Source organism: Grampus griseus (assembly GCF_964374135.1).
Source record: "Grampus griseus genome assembly, chromosome: X".
Lineage (NCBI taxonomy): Eukaryota > Metazoa > Chordata > Mammalia > Artiodactyla > Delphinidae > Grampus > Grampus griseus.
Genome location: NC_138999.1, coordinates 12,295,784 through 12,307,457, shown reverse-complemented (window position 1 = coordinate 12,307,457; position 11,674 = coordinate 12,295,784). Strand labels below are relative to the sequence as shown.

Here is an 11,674-nt window from a genome sequence, read left to right as displayed (position 1 = left end):
GCCCAGCCCAGGAGAGCACCATGGATGGTGAACCACGGGGCAGCAACGGCAGTAAGCCCCCGAGGCTGGGAGACTCTCCGGACGTCAGGCTCCTTTCCAACCCATTGATGGGGGGTGAGTCTAGGGGCTGCGGAGTCAGCCTGCTGGGGAGGTCGGTTAACGTGCTTAGGAGAGAGGAGAGAAAAGGGTGGGGCAATTTCAGTGACTCCATCTGAGACGTGGCCACGGGGCAGTAACTGGACAGATGTCCACGGCTTGCTGGGATCTTTCACACGGTTGTTCAAAAGTGTGTACACCTCTTTCCGCAGGGTCCTGTGGACCATACCAAGTCAATGATCACCATTTACTCTCCAGGAAAAGCTTCAGCTCCAAAGAATTATTCTTTGTGGGTCAAATGTATCATTTACATTACAGTTATTTCTAAATAGGAACATCTTTATTGCTAAAACATTTATTAAAAGGTCTTAGGTATTTGGCATTTAGGTGGGGCTGGGTTTATAAATGATGTTCGAACGTTGAGCACTGATTGATTCACTTTAAAAGGAGCCTTTTACACTTTGGGGAAGTGTCGTACAGGTATGATTCTCACCTGTCTCGTGGTATCTTTGCTAATGTATAGAGCCTCACGCCTCCGGGAAACTGTCATTTCCTCTGAGCACTTAGCAGGTACCTGCTGACTGAAAGGATTCTGAAAAAATGGGTCTAGGCATTAGAGGAGAGATGATTACATTCAGCGGTCAAAGGGACAAAAAGCAGGGACTCTGCAGTCAGCTAGGACTTACTACTCTCCTACTGTTTAGGTGTTGAAGGGGGAAAAGACAGAAGAAATAAAATACAAAATGCCTTCTCTCGGGTTTCCCTGGTGGCGCAGTGGTCGAGAGTCCGCCTGCCGATGCAGGGCACACGGGTTCGTGCCCCGGTCCGGGAAGATCCCACATGCCGCGGAGCGGCTGGGCCCGTGAGCCATGGCCGCTGAGCCTGCGCGTCCGGAGCCTGTGCTCCGCAACGGGAGAGGCCGCGGCGGTGAGAGGCCCGCGTACCGCCAAAACAAAAACAAAAACAAAATGCCTTCTCTCTGGCTCATTGAGCAGACAAGACTGCTCATTTATTCCTTCGTTTATCCACTTTGGCTCATAAAATGAGCAGAGCCCTCAGCAGCGAGTAGGATTTGGATCTCCAGAGGCAGACCTGGAGTCATCAGAGATATTGAGCATGAACTTGGAGCAGCAGAAGGCAGAGTGGCACCAAATTTAACTTTAAAAAATGGATTTGATAAATACATTTTTAAAGCAGCAAACCAATCAATACGGGGAAGAATCAGTAATGTGGTTGACTTCTCCATGGTTATTTTAGTGCTGAGTAGTTTTATGTTTATTTTTATTTTGGCCTGAGAGCGGGGCGCCAGCGCTTTTCGCCATTTAGGGCTTCTAAAGGTCCTAATCCAACCGTGGTTAGGGCTGGGTGGGTGGGCAGCGGCAGCCGGGCATATATTGGGGTGGCCATAAAGTTCGTTCGGGCCTCTCCATACGATCTTATGGAAAAACCTAAACGAACAGTTTGGCCAACCCAGTATATAGCGGACAGTCACAAGTGGAGTGCAGTGTCTTGGCCAGTCTCGTGAGAACAAGTTGGGAGAGAAGGAACCCGAAAATGAAGCTTCAGAAGCTAAGTGGAGGAGTTTAGCCTTCATGAGCCAGGCAGTTGGGAGCCACTGTTGGTTCTGGAGCGGAGACTTGGCCATAATGAAGACTGTAAGTAGTTAAACTGATAGCCACATTCAGGATGGATTATGGAGGAGTTACGAGATATTCGTGCACTAATCCACTGCTTCTCCAACTCGGATACATCAGCATCACCTGGATGGATTGTTAAAATGCAGCTGGCTGAGCCCCACCCCTTCTGATGCTAGGTCTGGGCGAGGCCTGGGAATCTGTATAACACGCTCCCGGGTGATGTGGATGGTGCCGGTTGGGGACCACACTTTGAGAACCACTGCATGAAGCTGACATCTGGATCAAGCCTCAGAAATGACAGAGAAAGGGAAAATATGGGTGACAGTTTCAAAGGAAAGAGAAATCAAGCTATGTTGCTTGATTAAATATTGGGGCTAAAGGAGAGAAGGTGGCCAAATGTGCCAGGTTTTCAAATGTCAGATCAGAGGACTACACAAGAGAGAAGTTGGGAAGGGGAGCTGGCTTGCGGGCAGAGTGAGGGAGGGAGGAGAAGGACTTCTGTTTTGAATGTGAAAGTGCCCAGGGCCCAGCATGATGGGTGGGACACCGGCTGGGGAATGAATACGGGTTGGGAATCACACCTCAGGCTGTTCTGCAGAGGGGCTGGGCTGAAATCCTGGAGAAGGAGACATTGTCTCCTTTGGGCTGATTTATGAGAGCCAAGGATGGAGCCCTGGGACAGGCCTCCAGTTGAGGACGTAGGACCAGTAAGTTGGACAGAGAAGCAAGAAGAGACTCAGATGCTGTCATTTCACAGGGACTAAAGGAAGAGAAGTTTTCCAAGAAGCAGGAGTCCCAAGGGTGGGTGCCAGGACCCTACCGCTCTCCTAAGTCCTTCTTCTCTACATCTGACCCGCAAACTCCTGCATCCTTCCTTCCACCCGGCCAAGCCACTGCCCCCATAGAGCCCTCCCAGGCTTCCTGCCCCTCCTTACCCAAGTGGAGGCTCTCTCTCCCTACTGTGTGTCAGTCCTGCCCTTTGGGCAGAACCTTGCTGATAGCTGGATTGCCTTTGTTTATGCTTCAGGAGGCTTGCCCTTGGTGAAGTGTGGAATGTGAAACACTCAGAGTGTTTCTGGATGGTGCTGACAGGAAACTCAGCTCAGGTGAAGCGTATCCCCTGGCACAGGGCCAGGGCCAGGGGCAAGCCAGGGCCCAGGTGTGGTTGCTCTTGGGGAACTTTGCTGCTCCCACCCGCACTTGCAGGCTTTTCTTTGCCTCCCTCTTCGGAGGAAGGGTGGAAAGGGTATGACAGTGGCAACCAACTCTTTATAAACTGTAATTTTTTTTTTTTTTTTTTTTTTTGCGGTACGCAGGCCTCTCACTGTTGTGGCCTCTCCCGTTGCGGAGCACAGGCTCCGGACGCGCAGGCTCAGCGGCCATGGCTCACGGGCCCAGCCGCTTCGCGGCATGTGGGATCTTCCCGGACCGGGGCACGAACCCGTGTCCCCTGCATCGGCAGGCGGACTCTCAACCACTGCACCACCAGGGAAGCCCCCAACTCTTTATAGAGATTTAATTCTTGACTCTTCTGCCCAAGGAGCAGGAAAAGAATGTCTTTGTTTTCCTGAAAATACCTTGTTATGGATTGAATTGTGTCCCCCCACCACCACCAAAAGACAGGCTGAAGTCTTAACCCCTAGTACCTCAGGATGCCACCTGATTGGAAATAGAGTCATTGTAGGTGTAATTAGTTAAGATGAGGCCCTAGTGGAGTAGGAGGGTCCCTTAATCCAATGACGGGTCCTTATAAGAAGAGGAGAAGAGGCACACAGGGAGAATGCCATGTGATGACAGAGGCAGAGATTGGAAGGATGCATCTGATAAGCAAGAAACAGCAAAGATGGACCCCCACCACCAGCAGAGGTAAGGAAGGATTCGTCCCTAGAGGCTTTGGAAAGAGCCTGGCCCCGATGACGCCTCCATTTCAGACTTCTAGCCTTCAGCACTGTGAGACAATGAATTTCTACTGTTTTCAGCCCCCCAGATTGTGGTACCTTGTTATGGCAGCCCTAGGAAACTAATTGACACCTAGTCAGAGAAACTTTGGAAAATACATTGAAGGATAAACTCACAATCTCCCGTAATCACGCTGAGTTCTTGTTTTTAGTGTCTCTCCTTCAGGTTTTTGCCTGCAGGCTCACACCTGTAGGGAGATTTTCTTCTTCACAAAATTGAGCCCACCCTGTAGGGAGTATTCACATTTAAACAGAAGACAGGCAAAAACAGGCATGGAAAGGAAATCATTTCATTCTCTTAGGGTGGATTTTTAGAAGTGGAGAAAGAATTGCAGTAGACAGGACCAATGTGCCCAACAGTTGCCTCAATGGACCTTTCTGTTTATCTGTTTGCGACCGTGAGCCTCTGTTTCTCTTCCTCCTTTTTTGATTTGTCCTGGAATCCAACCAACACTATAATTGTTCACACAGTACCCAGATCCTCTTTCCAGTGTTGGAGAGGATCTCCACTGAGCCCACCCCATCACGTCCCAAAGACGGAAAGCAAGTGTTCCAACACTCTCAGAGCAACCCACGCTCTCTTCTCCCCTCCTTGACCTTGCAAAATGTTTCCCAGGAGCAATAGATTGATGCTACTCCCAGCATCCACTGCAGGCTCCCGGAGCTTCGTGAATAGCTCTTTGCAGAATGTACCAATTAGTGCATTTAAAATCTCTTCTGAAATAATGGACATTTAAAAAGTCATTCCAGAAATTTCAATAAAAATGAAACGGCACCCTTCCTAATGTGCTGCACGGTTTGATGGAGACTCAGTTTAAAAGAAATGTAAGTTGAATGGCCCCGATTGGAGGACTTGTGGGGTCGTTTCCTTAGGAGAGCTCCCTGCCCCATGTTAACCATGAGCTACACTAACGGATCTGTGGCGCTGCCCATGACCCCCATTTGGTGTCTGTTTCTTGGCAGTAAAACCAATGGATCTTGGTTCAAAAAGTACTGCGGAAGGATCCTTAACATGTACCAAGCGCTCGGATGATGTGTTGTATAGATAGAATGGCCCTTGAGTTTCAAAGACTTCATTGGGGTCAGTGGAAAAGGGCATGTGACTCGGAGTTTTCCCTTCATCCATAGCCTCCTTCTACGAGCAGCGTCCATGTTCTGGCAGGAACAGGTCCCCTTTCCTGCTTACTCTGTTCCCTCCAGTTGTCAGCAGGAAGGCAGGCAAAGCTGCTTTGGGGTTTAATTGCTCATGTGTTGAGCTTGTAGCTCACTGCCTGCTTGTGACGTGGGCTCTGGAAACCCTGGAGAAACATCTCCTGGATATCTCGTCAATGTTTTCAAGAGCCAAAGAGAGTGTGTGGATTAATCCATGTTGCAAATTATGGCGTTCGCTAAATGAGCTATATATAAAGTTCATGCTCTCAGTGCTAGAAAAATGTCAACCTTTCACAGTTTAAAGTCTTTAGATAATCACTCAAGTGTTCAGAGACCAGCTGAGGCTCAAGTCTTTGTATAAATTTGAGATGACTTTTGGCTTTAGAAGCACCTAAGCTTTTCTTCTGGCCTGGAGTACTGGCAAGCTATGATATATTCACCAAATCCTAGTCTGAAAGGGCTTTCAATTAGGAAAGGAAGTCTCGTACTGCTGGTGGAATATAAAGTGGTACAGCTGCTTTGGAAAATGGTCTGGCCGTTTCTCAAAAGGCTAAACACTGGGTTACCATGTCACACAGCAATTCCACTCCTAGGTGTCTACCCAAGAGAACTGAAGACATACAGCCCCTCAAATCTGTACACGCAAATCAGAGCAGCATTATTAATAACAGCCAAGAAGTGGAAACACCACAAATGTCTATGAACTTCTGGGTCTATCGATACAAACATTTAGCCATAAAAAGGAATGAAATACTGATACATACTACAGTGTGGTGAACCTTGAAACATTACACTCAGTGAAAGGAGCCGTCACAAAGGACCACATATCGTATGATTCCATTTGTGTGAAAAGTCCAGAACAGGCAAATCCAGAGGGATGGAAAGTAGATCAGTGCTTGCCAGGGGTTGGGGGATGTGGAAATGGGGGGAGCGACAGCTGATGGGCAAGGGGTTTCTTTCTGGGATGATGAAAATGTTCTAAAATTGATTGTGATGATGGATGTACAACTGTGAAATCTACTGAAAACCATTGAGTTGTACACTTGAAAGAGGTGAATTGTGTAGTATGTGAATGATAAATCATTAAAGCTGGTAGATAGATGGGTAGCCACCCACCACGTGTCCCAGGACAACATCCTATGCTTCTCGAAGACACAGGCCATCTCTCCTTTGTAAATACTATGTCCTAATGCATGAGAGCAAAAACCTCAGGTAGTCTTTTTTTTTTTCTCTCTTGGAGAAGTACCTAATTCTTTATTTACTCTAAGTAGAAGGAGTCATGTTTCCATGATGAATGCACGGAAAGCAAAGCCCATTTTGGTCTACAGTTGATAAGATAATTGCATCGCTTTTATGAAATCTAAACAGAGTTAACAACTTAGGGCCCAAATTACCTGCCCGGCTGTCAGCTCTAATTATCTGAGGTAGCTTTCACAGAGGTTGAGTGTGGCAGCGATACTTCTGAGCAGCTGAGCACTTGGCTGGAAAAAATGGCTTAATCATCACACACGTGATTTTCAAGACCTTTCCCAGCGTTTGGTTCTTCTCACTCGGGATTTCGTGTGGATGGGATCGTGCCTTAGCAGCAACAGGGTGGAATCAGTCGTCCTTTTAATTCTAATTTGGAGATCAATCTTCCAGAGCTGCTGTTTGGATTGTAGGCTCCAAGCCCTAGAAGCAGCAGTATTTTTCCTGAAAGCACTAGGGCCCTCAGAGAATACTGTGAGGACGCTAATTTTCTATTGAGCATCAGGTTTTGGAGGTTAGAAGAAGCCATTTCACTGAAGGTACGTCGAGCATGTTGGCGAGCCCGGAAGGGAAGCCTTGGAAGGGCAGCGTGTAGACAGGCTCATTCAGCTTGTTCTTCTCTATTAAATGCCTCATGAATCCATCTGGAAGGATGGTAATTTGCTCACTGGGACAGGTTTTCTGGGACACTGATAGCTCCAGGTGGCAGGCCCACGTCGGCCAACACGTGTTAAGTCCAAAGCATTCTAGCGTCCTCCTTGATGGGCTGGCGTTGGCCAGGCTTTGGAAACTTACCCTGGTTCTCCAGGTCTTCTGGGCTTTTAGGAGATACCCGTTCGTCTACGAGGCGTGACTGGTATCGGACCATCCTGCCTCGTTTGTGTGTAGTGTGTTTACTTGAGCAGAGGCAGAGCTGGAGCTGCAGCTCAGACCAGCCTCCTCACGTTCTGACTTCCTGCCTTTGTTTGTTCTAGAAACCAGATGCAGCTGGAGATGAGAAAAATTCAGGTCTGCGCCGCAGTCAGTTGACATCCAGTCAGTTAGAAAGAGAGGAAAGCATTTAACGTGTTGGGATGGGTTTTACAAGCTTCCTTCCTAAGAAAGTGTATTCTTTCCAAATGGTTGGAGAAGACATTTGCTATTTTTTAAATAGCAGTGACTGGGGGGGTCTAATCAAGACTCTCTGGTTATTGTTAGGGCAGGATAATAATAGTAGCTAATAGGGGTTGAGCCATAGGTAAGAATATTGCTGTCCTGACTTTACAGGGAAGGAAACTGAAGCTCGGGGTCTGCCCAGGGACCCACAGCTCAGAAGAAGTCAAGCGGTTCTGAATTCACAGCTTTCTCTTAATCACGTTGGTGCATTGCCTTTGGGGGTAATTCACGTCCCTGTTACAAGGTCAGACTGAGCCCTGATTTGTGCTTGATATGGGGACGGGAGGTAATCCATAAATATGGTTTTGTTTAGATTTGATTCCAAACTTAATGGCGTATGTAATGACATGATTACTACTATTAGTATATGGCCAGAGTTTGTATTTCGCACAGGAAACTAGACTGGCAACCACCACTTAACGCACTAATGCTGGTAATTAGCGAAGCTCTCATTTAACTAAATGGACCATTTGCCTTTGAAACCAGCGTCTAAATGGAAGTACAGTAATCTGTCATCCCAGTCCACCACTTTGTCCTCAGTTTGGACACTGGCTGTAGTTATTTCTTTAGCTAGCTAGACATTTCAAATAAATGGTGTTCAAAAAACATCCATAGTGGGGAGAAATTCTGAAGTCCTGGTGGAGTTTTGGTTGATTGACTCCAATGTCTCCCTCCAGTAAGACCGGTTAGACTCTACTGATGGGCAAGGATGAGCCTCTGGGTCTAAAGTGCATTAGCGGGATGTCACCTGCTCCTCCCTTTTCCATACAGATACCGTGTCTGATTGGTCTCCTGTGCATGAAGCAGCCATTCATGGACGTCTGCTGTCTTTGAGGAACCTCATCAGCCAGGTAAGTAAGTTTTTTGGGAAAAAAAGATGAATACTGGGCTTCCCTGGTGGCGCAGTGGTTGAGAGTCTGCCTGCCGATGCAGGGGACACGGGTTTGTGCCCCGGTCCGGGAGGATCCCACATGCCACGGAGCGGCTGGGCCCGTGAGCCATGGCCGCTGAGCCTGCGCGTCCGGAGCCTGTGCTCCGCAACGGGAGAGGCCACAACAGTGAGAGGCCCGTGTACCGCCAAAAAAAAAAAAAAAAAAAAAGGTGAATACTAAGCACGTTCTACTGCTCACCACATTGAGAAAAAGACATCACAGTCAGATATTAAGATATAAATTTCCTCTTTAGCAGAAGGAGATGAATCCTGTCCTTCTTTATTTACAGGCTGGCATAATAGTAGAGTATGGTACAATTCTACGCACAGAATAGATTCTATACTAAATATCTATTGAATGAATAGCGGGCAAATTAGTGCATTCAAGTTGCTGTCACTTTATTCAATAGACTATGTTCTTGAAAATTATCATGTAAAAAGTGGTTTTCAGCTGGGGCAGTTTTGCCCCAAAGGGGATATTTGACAATGTCTGGAGACATTTTGGGTTGTCACGACTGGAAGCAGGAGCAGGGATGAGGTGGGGTGGTGGTGATATTGCCATCTAGTAGCTAGAGACTAAGGAAGTAATTAAACATCTGACACTGCACAGGGCCGCTCTCCACATTAAAAAATTATCCAGCCCTGAACGTCAGTAGTGCTGAAAGAGGTTGAAAACCTCTCATGTAAAATAAATGCTTGAAAATGTCTTTTAAAATATGACATCGGGCTTCCCTGGTGGCGCAGTGGTTGAGAGTCCGCCTGCCGATGCAGGGGACACGTGTTCGTGCCCCGGTCCGGGAGGATCCCACATGCTGCGGAGCGGCTGGGCCCGTGAGCCATGGCTGCTGAGCCTGCGCGTCCGGAGCCTGTGCTCCGCAACGGGAGAGACCACAACAGTGAGAGGCCCGTGTACCGCAAAAAAAAAAAAAAAAAAAAAAAAAAAAAAAAACCCCAAAAAACCGACATTGTATAATTTCAAAGACTTGTTCAGTTCTGTTGAATCTCCAGTAGAAATGGCTCTGCCCAGTTTCATATTAGTGTCTCTGCTCCTTGGGTGTCATTTCAAGTACACATTAATTTGAGTTTTGATGGTTTGAAATTATTGGGAATTTAAGCAAAGGTGCTTTTAAGAAAGCGGTTTCAATCGCCATTCAAAATTCCAGTGAAGTTTTTATTCATAGTGTTTTGTTCTCTGAAGAGACAATATGGACCTTTTAGGTTAGACGCTCTTGGCCCGTTCACGGACCCCTTTGACAGTCTGGCAAAGCCTATGGACCCCTTCTCAGACTAATGTTTTAAATGCATAAAACACAATATAGAGGAACTCTATAAACAAATGTGTGACATTGTAATATATGAACTTCTTTATTAATGCATTCAATAAGAAGATTTAGTGGTGATTCTAATTACTACCGTAATTTCTAAGTAGGATGAATGTATATTTTGAGATAGTTTAGATATCTGCAATATTCATACTGCAATTAAAAATATCTGAGATTCCTCTCTGTGATAGTCCTATATACTGCTGTTACTACTGTGGTCTGTGATCTAAATTCACAATCAAAAGACATGATAAATTTCAGGTGGTAGTTCGTGGAAATGTGCTTTGAAAAAATTCCAATTTCACGGACCTATATAGACTAAGAAATCCTCCCATGAGAAAACAGTTTCTAAAGACGATTTTCAGACTACTCTAAGCCACTATCTTAAGCTGTTTTTGGTAGCAGCAGCCTCTTATAAATAGAAATACAGATAGTAACACGTAACTCTAGCTAAATGAAGCTAAGCTGCTTCTCAGATAAAATGAAACATTTACCTTTTTTTGATAGGGTGAAAAATGATCATTGCAGCTTTTATATATGACTTATTAAATTGGACTGATATTCATTTATGTTTAGTATTTTCGTGTTTACTGAATATCAGCTGGAATCACGTCTTTATCTAAGCTCTTTTGCATTATTTAAGCAAGTTATTTTCTTGGAACCTCAATTTCTGCCTTTATAAAATGAGTGAGCCAATACCTACCTGTATTAGTCAGATCTTGCTGTGTAACAAAACACCCCAAACTCAGTGGCATAATACAATTAACATTTATTTCTTTCTAATGAGACTTTGGATCAGCTGATCTGGACTGAGCTTGGCTCCAAGCTGTGGGTTGGGTACAGCTCTGCTGCACATGCCTCCCATCCTTATTTCACCAGTAGCTACCTGAGGAATTTTCTCCTCGTGGCAAAAGGCTGAAGCATAGCAGGGCAAGCTCAACCATGAAAGAATACTTCCAGTCTGCTTATGTCACATCTGCTAACACCCCATTGGTCAGAGCAAGTCAGATGACCATGTCCAAATTCAAGGATCAAGGAAGTATTGATACGTTTTGTCAACTATGAGGTCATGGCAAGGGTGTGAACGTATTACACTACTACAGGAGAGTGAAGAATTGAGACCAAAAATTCAATCTATTATGTTACCTTGTATGAGTTTGAGAGAATTAACTAAGGTGACATTGTGTAAATTACCTGCTCCAGTTACTCCTCATAAATGAGGAGTATCTATTTTCTTATTACAATCTACATAGCACTTCAGGTAATCAAAGCATACTGAAAAACGCTCCTGCTAAACTAAACAAACATATTTTAGTAAGGCGAGTAAGACCAAACATTCAAACGGCTATAACAAAGAGAAAAGAAAATTACAAAAAATAATTCTCACTTGGTCCAAGAAGGGAGAAACTGAAACTGTAGCTAATTATTCTTTACCGAGACTTCACATTAAAATAATGTGAGATTTTAAAAAAAATAACAATGCCTGGGCTTCACTGTAGATATTCTGATTTAGCCTAGGGCAGGCTTCATGCATTGGTATTTTTTAAGCTCCTGTAGGACCAGTACGTTCAGGGATTTTTTTAAAAATAAATTTATTTATTTTACTTATTTCTAGCTGCATTGGGTCTTCATTGCTGTGCACAGGCTTTCTCTAGTTGCGGCGAGCGGGGGCTACTCTTCGTTGCGGTGCGTGGGCTTCTCCTTGCGGTGGCTTCTCTTGTTGCGGAGCATGGGCTCCAGGCACGCAGGCTCAGTAGTTGTGGCGCACGGGCTTAGTTGCTCTGCGGCATGTGGGATCTTCCCAGACCAGGGCTTGAACCCGTGTCCCCTGCAATGGCAGACAGATTCTTAACCACTGCGCCACCAGGGAAGCCGAGGAATTTTTTTAAAAAAGGCCATTGAGAATCTGCCTGCCGATGCAGGGGACACGGGTTAGAGCCCTGGTCCAGGAAGGTCCCACATGCCGCGGAGCAACTAGACCCGTGAGCCACAACTACTGAGCCTGCGCGTCTGGAGCCTGTGCTCCGCAACAAGAGAGGCCGCGATAGTGACGGGCCCGCACACCGCGATGAAGAGTGGCCACTGCTTGCCACAACTAGAGAAGGCCCTGGCACAGAAATGAAGACCGAACACAGCAAAAATAAATAAATTAATTAATAAACTCCTACCCCCAAC

The 11,674-nt window shown here is 46.0% G+C and overlaps 1 protein-coding gene across 1 annotated transcript in view; it reads left to right on the top strand.

Moving 5' to 3' along the window:
* The window catches only part of ASB9 (ankyrin repeat and SOCS box containing 9), a gene marked incomplete at its 3' end in the record, with an annotated part of 32,668 nt that continues 20,994 nt past the window's right edge, over positions 1-11,674 (top strand). The window contains exons 1-2 of the mRNA XM_082681330.1: positions 1-114; positions 8,018-8,097. Coding sequence (XP_082537456.1) covers positions 21-114; positions 8,018-8,097 — 174 coding nt within the window. The 5' untranslated portion in view covers positions 1-20. The remainder of the gene's footprint in view (positions 115-8,017; positions 8,098-11,674) is intronic.